Below are 16,886 nucleotides of genomic sequence, written 5' to 3'. Positions count from 1 at the left end.
CATAGAGGCAAAAGTTTAGATGAGAATTGGAAGATTTGAACAGACTGTGTGTGAAGAAGGCTGTGGCTCCTTCACCTCAGTGGACGGCGGGGTAGACACTGTGTCTGAGTGTGGAAAGCGTCCTGCCCTAGCACTGTGCGCCGTAAAATAGAAGGCATGTTGGGGCCTCCCTGGTGGCCTAGGGGTTAAGTCTTAGCACTTCCACCACTACCTATGGCCTGAGCTCCATTCCCAGCCAGGGAGCTAACTGTCATGTTCCTCTGTCTCTGCGGACTCTTGTCATCCCCCACACCTCTGGCCTACATCCCAGTTCTTCCACGCAAAAATAAAAAATAAAAATAAATAAAATAAAAAATATTAAAGAAGGTATGTCAATGGACCCATCTTCCAATATTGATGAGACATTCTAAAAGGGAACCCTTGATTCTACGCGAGCCCACAAGAGACAGTACCTCTGTTGAATACTGCCTGGCGTGGAGCCCATCTTGGAGCTGAGGGCAAGGCCTGTGAGTGCCACCTAGTGGCAACTGCCTGGACTTGGGACTAAAAAAATTCCCATTTAGCTAGCTTGCTTGTAACTGGAATTTAATGGAGACTACCCTTATGGCTGAAGGATAAAATCACTTTGCACCGGGTCTTCCCGGTGGTGCAGTGGTTGAGTGCTGGGTTGCGAAGTTGCCCGCAGCCTCGTTCTATCCCCGGCTGCTCCCCGGCCACCGGAGGAGGGTCCCACATGGCGCGCAGACCTCTCCTGCCGCCCACTGCTCCCCTCAGCAGTGTACTCTGGTCCTTCTGCCTGCTCTGCTCCCCGCCCTGGCTCTGGTGGATTCTCTCACCCTCCCGCGCTTCTGATTGTACCCAGTGCTTGTATTAAAAAATAAATAAATAAAATAAAAATAAATAAATAAATAAAATCACTTTGCACCATGAAAAACCCATGATGCCTTGGGTGATGTTGGAGAAATGCTCTACTGGGGAGGACAGTGCCCAGAGTGTTCCATTGTAAAATGGATGTGCAGGCAGAGCTAGTCAGGAGCAGGGAGCCTCTTTCCCCAGGTCCACTGTGGAACCTCCTGAGGCGTTGCTGGGGCCTAGGCCATGAGGCAGGACCCTATGAACCATTGATAAAATTGGCCAAACAGCTGCTTGGCTTGTGGATGGCAGCTCTGTGGTAAGCAGACAGCTCCTGTTTGGAAGGCCACCTTTCTGATTAAGGTATAAACAGATCAGCTAAGTGGGTGTACTGCATGCTGTCTGCTCGATGTGGGTTTTTCCAGCTCCTGGGCAGTGGCCAGTGGCCTGGTCCATTAACAGGAAGCTGTGGGGCACTGCCCTATGGACATCAGTAGGGAAGTCTGAGGAGTACATTAAAGTAGGACCTGTTGATGCCATCAGAAGAAGCCTGGAACTGACAAGTGGATATTCTAGTGTGCTCACTTGATTCAGCCACCTCCAGGAATGCATGGACCCTGGGGTTGCAGCAGTGCAGAGATGGGCTAAGTCTAGACATGTTCCCCTCACACTCTCTGCAGTGAAAGTTGCCAACAAGAACTGTTCTGCCTGCCAACAAGAGAGACAGAGACACAGATGGCCGTGGACAGGCCCCTGGGGGCCTGCACGCAGTTGGCAGTAAACGCAAGGAGGGGCCTGCATCCTGACACCAACAGTAACTCTGGATTAGGCTTAGTTTACTATGATGTGGATGAAAATACTCATAATTGTAACAGAAGATTCCAGAACAATTTGGACAGCTAAATCACATATCTTCAGACCCAGGACCACATTTTACAGAATGGGCAGAGAGACACCATCCTCAGAGTAACAGTTTGATGGAGAATTGGAACAGGCCTTTGAAACAGTTTTGTCAACAGGGAAAATAAAGGGCATGAAGGGCTGGCTTACACCCCTCACGACTGTGTCCTCACATTTAATATGAGAGGGCCATGGCAAGGTTCCCACTAGACAGATTAATCTGCTTTTGTAGACAGTATTTGGGGGAACAGGAGTGGGGTATAATATGCTTTTTTTCTTTTATTCCTGCATCACTTCAACTTCTTTTGTCCTGCCTGATGCAATGGTCCTGGGACCAGATGCTGGAAGCAGGGACGATCCCTAAGACAGAAACTAACCATGCCATTGAGATGTTATGTCAGAATTCCTTAGGACCTGAGAGCAATTTTGTCTTTGCTCCATCTGGTAAAATTGGGCTGATCCTGAATGCAGCTGTGTTGCTTAGGGGTCAGGACAGCCCCATTGGTCCTGCATCTGTGACCCTGTCCCAGAGGAGCAAGAGAAGACCCGATGGGGGGGGGGGGCGCTAATGGCTTAGTATTGATGCTGGCGATGAGAACAGCATGGTGACTGAACCTGGCCTCTCTTCCAAGTCAGGCTCTAAATGGAGAGCAGGAGTCAGGGTCGAAATGGAGAGTAGGAGCAATGGTAGAGGGTCAAGGGACGAACAAACCATGTATGCAGAGAGAGAAGGCCAGTATTACATTGGTGCCTTAAGAGAGGCTCAGAGGGAGATTCCTCTCAACTCAATTTCACCAGATGCCTAAAAGGGGGAAGATACTGATATATGGGCCTATTACCACTCCTGCTTGGGGAACCTAAAAAGAATAAGTGGAATGGGATGGAAGTCTGCACACCTGCATGGCATCATCCTGGGAGACATTTCAGTCACTCAGTGCGATGATGGGCTGGACTGACTTGTTTACAACTCAGTGGCCCGCTGGTATCATGCTAGTGATTTTCAGGCTACATCTGCCTCACTGCAATGGGGTGTAACACTGCTCTTCTTAGAATACTATGTTGATGGTCAGATGTATTGGGAAATCTAGTTAGTTTACTCAAGAAGTAAAACAGGTGGGAAATGACTGGTCTGAGGAAGAAATTTATTTGCCTAAACATCAGCTAATTCTGTGCTAAATAGATACAAGATAGAAGAAGGGAGACACATGGGAAACAAAAAGAATACAAGAGGGAATAGCTAAACAGCTAAATTAGTATAAAAATATGGAAGCATATCTACTGGCTTTATTGGATGGATTGGTCATATCTTTAACTCTATCTCTAGCCCCACACTGGTCCCCTCCAGATCTTAAGCATATGATTTCTGCAGTAAAAGTCTTAGTCAAAGGCCAGGGGATAGTCTGTGTCATAAAGAATTATTTTTGTTTGCCAAGGGGCCTTGGTCTAGCCGGGGAGTAGCAATGTGATTTACAGTGAGAGCTGACCACAACCAGAAAGACCAATAAAGTGACATAGGGGTGTGCTTTGTGTCACGTGGTATCAGTAGACCTGTAGACTGAGATCAGCCATGTAGGCTGTCAATCAATCAGTCATAATTTTGGAGCCTCTTACTTAATGGATCCCCCAAAACTGAATACTGAGGCTCAGGTTGGCCTCCCTGGTTGACAATACTCTGAGTTTATTGTCACATGTTGACAATGGGAAGGTAATGTGTCCTGTCAGCACATGAAGAGGGAACAGAAGTCCTGCATTTCAGACTTCCCCCGGACTCATGAGCTTCTTCCCTTGGCTGCTCTTCAACTGTATCCTTTCCTTGTAGTGGATTGTACAAATCAGCATGCACGGTGAGTATAACAGCTTTCAATAAGTTCTGTGCGTCCTAGCAAATGAGCATCCTGAGAGTGCTTTTGGGCACCCTCTGTCTTCTTAGACTGAGGCCGTCGGAAGTGATGATGGTCTTGTATAGACTGTATCCCCTGTCCCTGTTGGCTAAACTCCTCACAAAGCTCAACTCTAGAGGAATCTGAAACGTAAGTCCCTCTCTCTAACTGCCAGGCTGGTGAAGACTTGCACTTTAGGAAAGTAAATGAAACAAAACCAAATATATATATAATTTGATGTAATTGTACTCTGTTATATTATTTCTTACTTTCACAGTCTAGAATCAGTAAAAAGTATGACATAATAAGAAGAAAATATGTTTTATAACAAGTCACTAGAAGTTTTGTGTTTTATAAAAAGTCACTAGAAGGGGCCTCCCTGGTAGTGCAAGGGGTTAGGATGCAACCTATGGCAATATCGCAGCCTATGCAGCATGAGTTCGATCCCTGGCCGGGGAGCAACCCACATGGCACAGCAGACCTCTCCTATATCACCCGCTGCTCCCCTCAGCAGTGTATTTCAGTCAGTCTGCCTGTTCTGCTCCCCACTCTGTCTCTGTTGAATCCTCTCACCACCTGCACCTCTGGCCTGTACCCCAGTTCTTCTTTGCATAAATAAATAAATCTTAAAAAAAAAGTCACTAGAAATTTTATCAAAAATAAAAAAAAATAGTCCAGTTATTGGAATTAGCATATGAGTACATAAAACTTATAAATGTATAAATAACTACTAGGTAAATGATAAGAATTGAAATAGAGAAGGGGTGTAATGAGTTGAATGGAGTCCTTAGAAGATAATGTCCACCCAGGAACTTAGAATATGAACCAAATGATTATGTTAAATTCAGATCATATTGATTAGGGTGGGTGCGGGAGGGTGAGAGGATCCATCAGAGACAAGAGCGGCGAACAGAACAGGCAGACTGACAAAATACACTGCTGAGGGGAGCAGCGGGCAAGACAGGAGAGGTCTGCCACTCCATGTGGGACCCTCACCGGCCAGCTGGGATCGAACCGGCGCTACAGAGGCTGCGGACAGCCTCACGGCGCTGCACTCAACCGCCTGTGCCACCAGGGGAGGCCCGGTTTATGTTTCTTAAATTATATTTCAATGGTATAATATTAAAGTAGGCTGTAATAAGTTAAAGATATGTTATTATAATTCTTAGAGTAATCACTTAAAAGACCACTTAGCGGAGTTAGAGATAAGAAGTCAATTGTGGATATCAGTGGAATCTAATAAAATTGCAAATAGTCCCAAAGAAGTCTAAAAAGGAGGAAGAAGGGGAAATGGATAGATGAGACAAATATAAAATAAAATCAAAATGATATACCGTAAACCCAACCATATCAAAAGAATTTTATTAAGTGTAATTAAAAAGTATAGACTATCAGGCAACAGTGGGGAAAATCCCAACCATATGTTGTTTGCAAGAAAAGTATGTTAACTATTAAGATACTGAGAGGTTAAGAGCAAAACGATGGGGGAAAAACATACCATGAGGGGCCTCCCTGGTGGCGCAAGAGGTTAAGATGAACCTATGAAGTTCGCCACAGCCACTGAAGCATAAGTTCTATCCCCGGCCAGGGAGCTACCCACATGGCACAGCAGACCTCTTCTGACTCACCCGCTGCTCCCCTCAACAGCGTATTTCAGTCCATTTGCCTGTTCTGTTCCCCACTCTGTCTCTGGTGAATCCTCTCACCCTCCCCCACAACTCTGACCTGTACCCCAGTTCTTGTATGTATAAATAAATAAATCTTTAAAAAAAATAAAAGAAAAAGAAAAACATACCATGAAAGCACCAATCAAAAGAAAGCTGTTGTGATTATTAATATCAAAGCAGTATTAAAGGAAAGGAGAGTACCAAAGATAAAGTGGGATATTTCATAATATTAAAAGAAATCATCAAGAAGATATAACAATCATAAATATATATGTACCTAATAGTAGAATTTCACAATATGTAAATAAAATGTGACAGAACTAAAGAGAAAAATGGACATCTCTATGAGCACAGATGGTTACTTTAATTCTTGTCTCCCTGTAATTTTTTTAATTTTATATATTTTTCACATCATTTTTCATTTTTGTACAATGTGTGCATTTTCATCTTGGCTCTTGTAATTTTTTTTTTTAAAGATTTATTTACCTATGCATACAAGAACTGGGGTACAGGACAGAGGTACAGGGTGTGAAAGGATTCACCAGAGACAGAGTGGGGAGCAGAACAGGTGGATTGACTGAAATACACTGCTGAGGGGAGCAGCGGGCGAGTCAGGAAAGGTCTGCTGCGCCATGTGGGTAGCTCCCTGGCCGGGGATCAAACTCGAGCTGCAGCTGCTGTGGATAGTTTCATGTTGCTCAGACTCAATCCCTTGCGCCACCAGGTAGGCCCTTCCCGTAATTAATGAAACAAACAGATAAAACCAGTAAGGATATAATTTTTTTTCCAAAATACATTCAGCAAATTTAATCTAACTGTCGTTTTTGGAACAATACACAACAACTAGCAAACGCGTTATTTTCACGTGCATACAGGACACTCATCAAGACAGATCATATACAAGCCTTGATAAATTTCAAATGAGCAAAATCATAACTGCAAATTCTCTAACCACAATTGAATTAAATTATAAACACATAACAAAAAAATTCTAGAAAATGCACAGATATGTGGAAATTAAGGAACAAGTTTCAAATTACCCACAGGTTTCAGGTCAAAGCACTATTTTGAAGAGGAATTTGAAAATGTTTCCATCTCAATGAAAAACAAAACAAAAAAAACCCCCACAACACATCGAAGTTTGTAGGATGCAGTTAAAGCAATTTGCAGGGGAAGAAAAGGAATAAAATGAATTTTCTACATTTCTATCTTAAGTTATGAACAAAGCAACAAATTAAATCTAAAGTTGATTCTTTGAAAAGAATAAAATTAATTTAAAAATTAATGAAATTGATAAATTCCTAGCAAAACTTATCTAGGCAGGGGCTGGGGGAAGAAAGTGATGTCTTTCCAGCAACAACAGATTCCCTATAGATGATGATGAGGAGGACCCAGGAGGCCGGGCCTCTGGGGATGGATGGCAAGTGGACAGACCAGAGAACGCAGGAATTATAAAAGTGGAGACAACACAGATCCTACAGCAGCCTCACCTGTGATCCCACCCCAGGATAATTGGAACTTTCAGCCACTTCTGAGATTTAGTCTAGCTAGGTCTGGCCTCATGGCTTATTCCCCTGCAATTTCAAGGGAGGGATCAGCTGGCTCCTTTCATCATGGTGCAGCACTGCCCCTGACAGCCCTGGGGTGCCTTCCAGCAGTGCCTCCAAGTCCAGCGTCCTCTAACTGCTACACCAGCTCCTGTGAGCATGGACACCCAGGTCTACCAAGGCTCCCACGCCTTCCCCAGCACTGGCTTCCTCTATCTTTGCAGTCCCAGTCCAGGGGGAGAAGGCTGACCCTGAGGAACACAGGACTGCTGACTGGGGAAGGATACCCTGAAGCAGGAAGGCCAGGGAACTTCCTGGAGGAGGTAAGATTTGAGTCAAGCTGACAGAGGCTTGTCCCCTGATAGGGCAGGAGGAGGGGCATAGCCCAGCTTGCACTTTGTCCTGAAGGCCATGGGGACCTCATGCAGGGCTGGTGGGGCTCAGTAGGGGTGTGGCCCAGGTTAGCGCCTGGTTAAGGAATGCTCCTCTCTCGGATGAGGGGAGGTGAGTAAAGTAGGGAAGCTGGGGCCAGAGAGCCGGGGTCTGAGTCCTGCTTCTGCAATATCCCCCTACTCCCCCTTCCTTCACCTCTGCATCTCCCATTTGCAAGGAAGAAAGTGAATAGGTCTTTGGGGTATAGAGGAACCCAACTTCTAGAGTATCCTATCTACATGGTGGGAGAGGTGAGCTTGGGGAAGGAACTCCTTCCTACAAGTTGCCCTCTTTAAGGGTCCACCTTAATCAGGCAGGGCACAGATGCAGCCTCTGTCCCTTGGAGTACAGACAATACGAGTCCCTGACACAACATGTTCAGCCAGCATATCTTTTATTACTTGGGCAGGCCAGGCTCAGGGATGGGGAACTGGCAGGAGGTCCATGGGACGCCAATGTTTTGGTTAGAAAGCTGGGGGTTTGGACAGTTTCTAAAAGCAGTCACTGCTGGTCTACCCCCACTCCAAGGCCAGGATACCTGGGTCCCATTGTCTCACTCCACATGGGTGTTGACTTAGTGAAATAAAATGCATAATTCATTCACTAGACTTATGACACCTTTCTTCAGATATAAGGGTTGCCCGAGAGGGTTTGGGTCTTGCCAGCCTGTTCTAGGTCCTGCAAGCCTCGCTACGGTCAACCTATACCACACTCTTCGCTTTCTCTATGCTAGCTACATTAACCGTCTTTTAGGATGCATACATTACTTTCAACCTCAAGACTTTTCCATATACTGTTCCATTGTCTGGAATTCCCCCACTTCCCTCCTATACACAACAACACCTATTCATCTACTCCTCCCCTCAACTCCCCAGCCTTAGCTGAGCTCCCTGATAAGTTTCAGGGCTTCTTAGGGTGTGCCTTCACATTGGGTCTTTTCCTGTGGGACCTGTCAAAGCTCTCTACCTTTATGAGATTACTGTATAGGTCATTCTGCCCTAGGGTGCGTTCTGCAAAGGCTGAAACCCAGTCTGGTTTTGTCCATCTTTGTATTCTCCGGCCCCCAGCACAGTGTCTGGGGTCCAGTACTTGCTCAGCAAATGTTTCCTGAGTGAATGGGTCCCAGGCATCATGTTCAGGCGCAGCATGTCAGAGATTTCCCTGCGAGTGACTCTTACAGAAACTCTTAAGTTCCCCAACCCCCCCCAAAGAACTGAGGACTGACTACCATGTGTCCTGTGTTTACCCAGGACAGTATCTCAAAGCATCTACTCTGCTCTCTCTGTTCCATTTGCGGTCACAAACTCAGGCCCAGCCCAACAGCACTGCTCCACCCGTAACAGCTGCTTTCATCTTCCTGTCACCACCCTTTGACAGACTGTTCCAGCCGGTGTGGCCTCACATGCCGGATGTTGCCCCTAGAAGTCACTGCAGTTACTCTCTGGAAGGTTAGCAAGTCATGTAAGAAGGGTTCATGGCCAGAGCAGCCAGGGGCTCAATGGGAGGAAGAAGCTTGTTTGCACGAGCACTCCTACACACAGGGCACACAGATCCTGGGCGAAGACCCTTCTACAACACTGGCAAGGGGCTTCCCGAGCTTACAGGAGGGAGGTCACTTCACAAGTCACACAGCTGAACAGGAGCGGTGTCAGGGGAGGAACCCAGTTCCTTCAGCTGCAGAACTCCTGGCTCTTTAGAAAGCCAGTTCTCCAGTGGGTCTCGGGAAGTTGGCACCCTCTGACGTCTCCCCAGCAACCACAGATTCCCCGTAGATGAGGAGGAGGACCCGGGAGGCCACCCCCTGCTCGACACAACGGTGAGCGCCGGCCCCGAGCGGCCTCTGGGGCCTGACGACGCTCGCACGGACCAGCTAAGGCAGGAGGAGACGCTGCGCCCCCCGGCGCCTGCGCGTTGTGGGTCCGCTCCCCGCTCAACCCCGCCCCAATTGCCCCGGTTTTCAAATTTGAAACCTGCTCCTTTTCCCGCCCGAACGGGAGGCCCAGCCGCGGGGGGGCGGGGCCCGCCGCAACCAATGGCGCCTCCGCGGCCCGGCCCGGCCCCGCCCCGCCCCGAGGCGCCGCCCGCGCGGGAGGAGGCGGCGGAGGGGCGAGGGCGCCCGCGTGCAGGGGCCGGGCGCGCGGCCTCCGGGGGCCACAGCCCCAAATCACCGTTCCACGTGCGGGGCCCCAGCCGCCAGCGCCGGGCTAGGAATTGAGAGCCAGAGGCGCCGCGGCGCGGGCGCTGAGCAGAGCGAGCAAAGCGCAGAACCCACTAGCGGCGCGGCGGGGCGGGCGGGGCGGGCGGGGCGGGCGGCCGGGCGGGCGGGCGCGGGCACTGGCTCCGCGGGGTCCGAGGGGCGCGCGGGCGGGGATGCGCTGCTGCTCCCCGGCGGGCCGCGGAGGGCGCGGCCCGGCGCTGGGCGTCCCGGGGGCGGGGCGGGGCGTCCCGGGGGCGGGCCCGGCGCCGGTGTTTGTTGCGCCGTTGTCAGTTACATTGTAACAAAAGTGGAGCCGCCGCGCCTCCGGCCAGCGCCCCGCGCCCCGCCGCGGCTGTCGCCGACATGGAAGCCGTGGCCAGCAACATCCAGGTCCTGCTGCAGGCGGCCGAGTTCCTGGAGCGCCGCGAGAGAGGTGAGGAGGCGCGTCTGGCCAGACCCCGGGCGGCTCTCCCGCTGACACCGGCCTGGCTCGGACTTGGCTCCCAACTTGAAGGACGCGTGGCCTTCGGGAGTAGCTCCGGCGCCTGTGTCCGCAACTCCAGGGAGGCTGGCGAGGAGGCGGGCTGGGAACGGCTGGGCGTTTGGCCCTGGCGCCCAAAGCCCCCACCTGACCGCGCTGTGCCAGGGGTGTTCGCTGGACCAGCCGCGTCTGACTGGGGCCGGGGCTCTCTCTGACAGAGGCCGAGCATGGCTACGCATCCCTGTGTCCGCACCGCAGTCCGGGCCCGGTCCACAGGAGGAGGAAGCGATGCCCTCAAGCTCCTGGCGCGCTGGACGGTGGGCGGTGAGGAGGGTAGGGGGCGACGAGGAATGGGGGGGATGGGCACCATCCCTGTAAGGGCCCCTCCTCTGCCCACTTCCTCCCTGTTGCTTGCATCTTCTGACCCAGGTACCCTGCTTTGGTGGCATTCAGGCCCCTCCTGCCATATCATCCAGGACCCCCCCCCCCCCACACACACACACTCTCGTGCCAGGAACGGTGAGCAGGACAGTTCTGGGCTCTGGCTCCCCTCACACTCCCACTCCACATATGAAACAACTAGCTCTCCCCGCACAGGCTTCCTCCCTTTCACTCTTCTCAACTCTTTGCATTCTGTTCTTCTCACTTTAAATGCCTCTACCTGCTTTGGATAACTTGTGTTTCTGGGCTCAGCCTCAACCCTGACAGCCTGGTAGGGACACGGCAGCCCCCCTCTGCTCCCTGTGTGTCTGGGGTCTCAGGTGCCCCAGGTCAGCACAAGCTCCCCACATTGGGCTAGTTTCAGACATCTGAAGTGGATTTTGAGACCTCTAGGAACCCTGGGACTGTGGGTGTGGGCAGTGGCTCCACTCCTTCATCTCATCTTCTGGCATTGGCAGGTCTGTGCACAATGAGCTGGAAAAGCGCAGGTGAGTCCCAGCCTTGACCCAACTGTATCAGGCCCTGGGAATGGCCTCCCTCTAGCCTTACCTCCCCTTGCCATCCCTCTGGCCAGCAAGGCTGGGCCAGCACTGCCCTCCAGATCCCTTCCCCCACAGGAGGGCCCAGCTAAAACGGTGCCTGGAGCAGTTGAAGCAGCAGATGCCCCTGGGAGCCGACTGTGCCCGATACACCACACTGAGCCTTCTGCGCCGGGCTAGGATGCACATCCAGGTAAGGGTAAGGGCCTATCCCTCTGCTCTGGGCCAGCTTGTCAGGATGGGTGAAGTGTAGTGTGAAGGGACTGGGTGGAACTGGCGAGAGAACTGAGGTCACAACCGATCTGCGTGTCACTAGACGGTTTTTTGTGCTTTAGTTTCCAATTTAGTTAAATGGGAAAAAGGCAGAAAATAACTCAAAATTGTTCTGAGGCGTACCTGATTTTGCCCAGTACATATTCATTGTTGTTATTACACCTATTACTTGATTCCAACAAGAGACCCTGGGCAAGTCACTTAGCTCCTCCGTATGGCTATTGAAAAGATTCTGATAGGTTGCCCAGGACTTTGGGGAGCTGATCCCAGCTCTCCCTCTTCCGCATCCATCAAGTCCTCCTGTTTCAAATCGCCCCTTTCCAGAGTCTAGGGGAGGGAAAAGGATCCCAAAGGGACTAGTCACTTTTCTCACCAGAGTCCTTGCTGCTGTTCCAAACTGCTGTGCCCCCTGATGGAGAGGAATGGGGTTTGCCTGTGTGAAAACCCCAGGCAGTCCCAGATGTGGGATTAGCAGCAGCTCTAAAAACAATAGAGGCCTTTTACTGTCTCCAGGCCCTTTTGACAGAGGAAGAAATGAAAGCACAGCCAGGCTAAGGACCAGGCTACATAGGAGGCAGATGCAAAACCCAGGCTCAGGCTCCTGACTTGCATTTTTTTATTTGCTTAGGGCCTGCTCTGCCTGTTCTAAGTATAGGGGGCCATGGCAGAGACAGATGCCTGTGCCATGCTGCAAATCAATCAGTGTAGAAACTGTTCACACTCTCCCATGGTGCCTGCATTCCTCTCATTGTGGCTGGATAACATGCTGACCAGGTTTCAGGCCCCACTTTCTCACACAGGGTTTGCCTGGCCTGGTTCTCAGGTAGGTGAGACTTATGGGCAGGACCTATGGAACCTCCTTCCTCAAAGCCTCATCACCCCTTTCCTGGCCTCCCTGCTTCCTGTTTTACCTCCATCATGCTGTCCTCCACCTATAACTAGAATGTTCTTTGCAATTCAGAAAAATCAGGTCGGTCTCCTGCTGAAAACCTTCCTTAGTTCTTGACAGGACAATCCCAGTTTGCTCCTGTGATGCACTCAAAGCCTTCACAGATCAGGCCTTGCCATTGGCCTGCTTTTGGTTTCCCCTCTCTCCATTATCCACCCAAAAAGCTAAATTTGCCTCGCTTTTCCCAAGTTCCCTCTCCCGCATGCTTCCGCGCCCATCTTTGGCTAGGCGGTTTTCCACAGCCAGTCCAAATGTCACCCCAACCCAATTCTCCCCTTCGTGCTGACTGCAGGCTTCTGTCCTGTGGGGTCTGATGGCAGAACTTTTGGCTCTCCTGCCATTTCCTGGAAATCAGGGTCAGCAGAGCTGGGCAAGGCTTGGTGCTGAGTATTCAAGCTCCGGGGAGAATGTTGACGAGGGGTTACAAACTGGTAGCCTTTGTTCAGCCTGTAGTTTTCTAAAATTTTGAGTTGGCAGCACTTCAAAGGACTTTTGATGTGGAAAACATTACTTTGCAGCTTCTCTTTAAGGATTTGGGAAATCCAGCAGCACTGTGTCTATTTCCATGGGGTAGTTATTTGCTGGACCTGGTGGTGGCTGCCTCCCTGAGCCAGAGAACACCTGCCAGATGTACTATGCCACAGTTGCCTCTTCCTAGTGACAGACACCAGCATGTTCCAAGGCCTTTAAGCTAGTGGTGCCCTCTCCCTGCATCCCAGGACACTCACAGGCTATTTCTGTGGGCGGGAGGCCTGGCTTCCTGGAGGATATGGGAGCCACCCTCTGGGCCGGCACTTAGTGAACCCCTGGTCTGAACAGGCAGTCTCTAAGTGGCCCTGACAAGCTACGGAGTGGTGTTGGGGTGAGGCCTGACCCCCAGACAGCTGACCTTTTGACTCTGTGTTCCTTTGGGATCTGCAGAAGTTAGAGGAACAGGAACAGCGGGCCCGGAGGCTCAAGGAAAAGCTGCGCAGCAGGCAGCAGAGCCTACGGCAGCAGCTAGAACAACTCCAGGGCCTGGCAGGGGCTGGTGAGTGGGAGCGGCTGCGGGCAGACAGCCTGGACTCTTCAGGCCTCTCCTCTGAGCGCTGGGACTCAGACCAAGGTGAGTGCCCTGAAGCCATGGGGTGTGGGCCTTGGGAACCAGCTCATCTAACTGTCCCCTCCCTGTGCAGAGGAGCTGGAAGTGGACGTGGAGAGCCTGGTTTTCGGAAGCGAGGCCGAGCTGCTGCGGGGCTTCAGTGCAGGCCAGGAGCACAGTTATTCACACAGTGGCATCACCTGGCTATGACCCTCAACTTGCCTGGGCTCTGCCAGGCAGAAGCCTTCCCCAAGCTCCTGGGGCTGCTAGGAGTCACCTGGGAAAGGACTAAAAGGACCCTGGCGTGGGAACTGGTGCTCCCCCTACCCTACTGCCTGCAGTCCATCTTGGGGTTGTTGGTGGGGAGAGGGAGTGGTCTGGGTTCCCCTGAGCACTGCAGGGCAGGCAGCTTGGGCCTGGGCCACTCTTCCAGGAATTTTTTTTTTTTTTGGTAGCACTTGGCTCTGCTGTCCCCATGGGAGCAGGAAGCCGCCTGGAGTTCCTTCCTAGACAAGGTCTCCGGCGTTTGCCCCACAGATCCTGTACAGTATTTTCATTAAAAACCTCTTTTTTAACTTCTGGTCTATGTTCTTGCCTGATGAAATGGGGGAACTCACAGACAACTGGAAAAAAGGAAATGTGATCAGCAGCCACCAACACCACTGCTGCTGACGGCCCAGGCAGTGCCCAGTTCATCCTCCCAGCTCAGAGTTCCTCTGACCCTACTTCACAGGCAGGGCTGAAGCTGAGTGATGTGACTGGCCTGTGACCCAAAGCCAGGAAACAGTAGAGTCAAGATGCAAACCAAAGCTTTCTCACCCCTGAGCTGGGGCTGACTGAATTCAACAAGTATTTATTGAGTGCCTGTTTCGTGCCAGATATTGTTCCAAGTACTTGGGACACATCAGAGAACAAAACAAAGGTTCCTGCCCTCATGGAGCTTACAGTCTAGCATCTCACCACTTCACCTGCATGCTGCCTTTGACACTGGGCAAGTCACTCCACCCAGGGGGCTCTGTCCACAGCTGCCCAGTTCCGGGAAATAAGCAGGCTGGGCTCAGACACGGGATACCATGGCCGGTACACTGTGGATGCCAAACAGGATACCACCCCCTGGGCGGCATCCAGACAGTAGATAGGGCTGGAAGTTGACTTTTAATAATAAAGTACAAGGAAGAAAGGCAGAGGGATCTGAGCGGGTGGTCTGGCGTGCTTTTGCACCAAGGTCTGGGCTGCCTACACAAATTGCTGCTGCTGCTGCTGCTGCTGCTTGGTGGCTGCCTTGCTGGCAAGGTCCTTGGCTTTCTCTGTAGCTGCTAGTGCCGTCTCCTTTGCCTTCTCCTTGGCCTCCTTGGCTGACTCAACAAGGGTTCTGGAAGGGGCCTCACCTGCAGCAAAGGACAGGGGCTGGCTGCAGAGGATGCCAAGAGCCACCCGTCCCCACAACAGTCACCCCACTGAAAAGATGGTATTTACCTGAGGGGAGAGATGAGGAGTCCTAGGCTCCACACTTGTCAGGGCAGCCAGGACCTGACCCCAGCCTCTGCCTGGGAGTGTCCCCCAAGCCCCACACCCTTGCCCAGAGGCCTCACCTTGCAGCTTAGCCAAGATGTACTCAAAACCCTTCATAGTTTTGGTCACATTGCTTTTGAACCGGGCAAGACCAAATTCCTGGCAAGATGAAAGAAGGGAAAGGATTCTGAGCTGCCCACTGACACCCTCCACCCCCAGCCCAGCCCCTATGCATTCCCACCAGGCTGCTCACCTGGACAGCTCTGGAGACACCAAATAAGTTCGAAGAGACCCAGGCTTCCCGGCGGATTTCGGTCCAGCCGCTGTTATCAGAGTTCACACAGTAAACACATCGTTCCTCCACCACCTGTGCAGGGGGCCAGGCCAACCACAATTGTGTGGGAGTGTCATTTTGCCAACCTGCACATAACTTTTACATCCTGCCCCTGTTCATGAGGGAATGCAATAGACAAAAATCCATCCCTTTCCCTTATTGCAATCCTAAGCTGCATTTCAGGAAGATAGCGAAGGTAATAGGTGACTAGGCTCCCTTCTGGCAAGAAGGCCTATGGACTCCTGGTATCAGCAGAGGGCCTTAGGCCTGGACTTTGTTTTGAAGCTTTCTGTCTAGACATGTGCAGTGTTTGTAGCCTGCCATCCACCCAATGCAGCTCAAGCTCCTTGGCAATTCAAATAGAAATGGAGACCTAGCAATCACCACAGCTCTCATTTGAGAGAAAGTGGTCAACAGAAACACTTAAAAAATGCTTCCTGTCTGAAGACCACTGCGGCCCTTCCTCTCTCTGTACAATTCCCATAGGCCCAACACACACGTGGGCTAGGCACATCACCAGTGCTCTGCATGTAGTACTTTTTTTTCGTAACTAAAACAAGGTACCCTTTCCTCTTGGTATGAGAAGCAAAGGACAAGTCCAGACAGGCTGATCAAAAGAAAAGATCATTGGAATTTGAACTTCATGATCACTCCTCAGCAACCAAGATCTGCCTGCCAACACAGGCACTTTCTACTTGGGGTGGGGGCTGGAGAGGGCCTCACCATCAGCCGCGCATGGTTGATGTTCCAGGTGAAGGTGGTCATGGTCTGGTTCTGTGGGTCCACGATAGAATCCTCCAGGATGTACACCGAGTGAGCAACATTGGCAGGAAACAGTCGCTCTGCCCAGCGGGGCATCCTGTTGGTCTTGGTCAGGAGTCTCCGGGACAGGAGCTTCTGGTCAGGGGTCACCTCCCGGTGTACTATGTCTTCGGTCAAGACATGCTTGCTGCAGGTGTCAGAGTAAAGGTGACGCTGGGGAGTCTGGCCCTGAGACTGTTGCGGAGTTGCCATCTGGTACCTCCAGGACCAGAACAGCCATACATACCTTCCACCACTCTTGCAGCGTAATCTCTGTTGTGGCTCAGACAGAGACTCGCTTGAGTCTACCCCAGGGCAAATTCCAACTCCCGCCCCTTGGGTGACCTGGATTCCTTGACTTCCAGCGCACGTATTCAACATCCCTCCCAACTCCTACGCCACCGCCTTTCCCTGCCTCACTACCCTGAAACAGGAGAACCTTGGACTAGGGCCTCAAACAGATCACCGCCCGGGGCCAGCTTCCTTCCAGTACCTTGCAGGTTAGGCCACTTCTCCTACAGGGTTCTCCTGCCCTAAAGGTGGCCACGGTTCCGACAATGCCCCTCCCTTGGGCTCAATGTCGAGACCTTCCCAGCCCCGCACTTCTATTTCCAAAGAGCGACGGACGAGGGCTGCTCCTTACAGGGTCACGTACCTATAGGGATTAGGGTACCGCTGCCAAAAGGCAGCGAACACTTGGTCCCAGGAACTCCGGAGCACGCTCTGGCCCAGAAAATACTTCACCATCGTCCCGGCCGGGGCGGGCTCAGCACCCTTGCAGCATCAGGAGTATGGAGCCCGGCAGGCACGGGGAAGCCGGGACGGTTCGACGCTCACCCGCCAGGCTCGCAGATCAGTGACCACCCGGCTGCGCCCAACCCGCCGCCACCGCCGCCGCCATGAGGAGCGGTCGGGCTGCGCGCCACTTCCGGCGCAGCAGGGCAAAGCCCGGCACTTCCGGTGCCGGTTCACGTGACTCAGGCCCCGCCCCCTCATCACC

At 51.6% G+C, this 16,886-nt stretch overlaps 2 protein-coding genes across 2 annotated transcripts; one reads left to right on the top strand and one right to left on the bottom strand.

The window, feature by feature from the left end:
* The first annotated feature begins 9,774 nt into the window (after window positions 1-9,774).
* On the top strand, window positions 9,775-13,966 carry MXD3 (MAX dimerization protein 3). Its single transcript, XM_037499523.2, has 6 exons — window positions 9,775-9,908; window positions 10,175-10,280; window positions 10,856-10,885; window positions 11,015-11,129; window positions 13,080-13,263; window positions 13,334-13,966. Exons 1-6 carry the CDS (start codon window positions 9,839-9,841, stop codon window positions 13,447-13,449), a joined length of 621 nt encoding a protein of 206 aa, XP_037355420.1. The 5' UTR covers window positions 9,775-9,838; the 3' UTR covers window positions 13,450-13,966.
* Window positions 13,967-14,376: 410 nt separating this feature from the next.
* On the bottom strand, window positions 14,377-16,807 carry PRELID1 (PRELI domain containing 1). The gene is made up of 5 exons (XM_037499522.1): window positions 16,542-16,807; window positions 15,809-16,034; window positions 15,005-15,118; window positions 14,832-14,910; window positions 14,377-14,627 (listed from the first exon to the last, which is right to left on the bottom strand). The coding sequence occupies exons 1-5, from the start codon at window positions 16,631-16,633 to the stop codon at window positions 14,476-14,478; spliced, it is 663 nt and encodes a 220-aa protein (XP_037355419.1). The 5' UTR covers window positions 16,634-16,807; the 3' UTR covers window positions 14,377-14,475.
* Between the last annotated feature and the right edge of the window lie 79 nt (window positions 16,808-16,886).

This window comes from Talpa occidentalis, unplaced genomic scaffold, assembly GCF_014898055.3.
Source record: "Talpa occidentalis isolate TD23 unplaced genomic scaffold, MPIMG_talOcc4v2.1 talOcc4.9, whole genome shotgun sequence".
NCBI classification, from domain to species: domain Eukaryota; kingdom Metazoa; phylum Chordata; class Mammalia; order Eulipotyphla; family Talpidae; genus Talpa; species Talpa occidentalis.
Note: the sequence above shows the minus strand (reverse complement) of the source record. Positions and strands in the feature narration are given on the sequence as shown.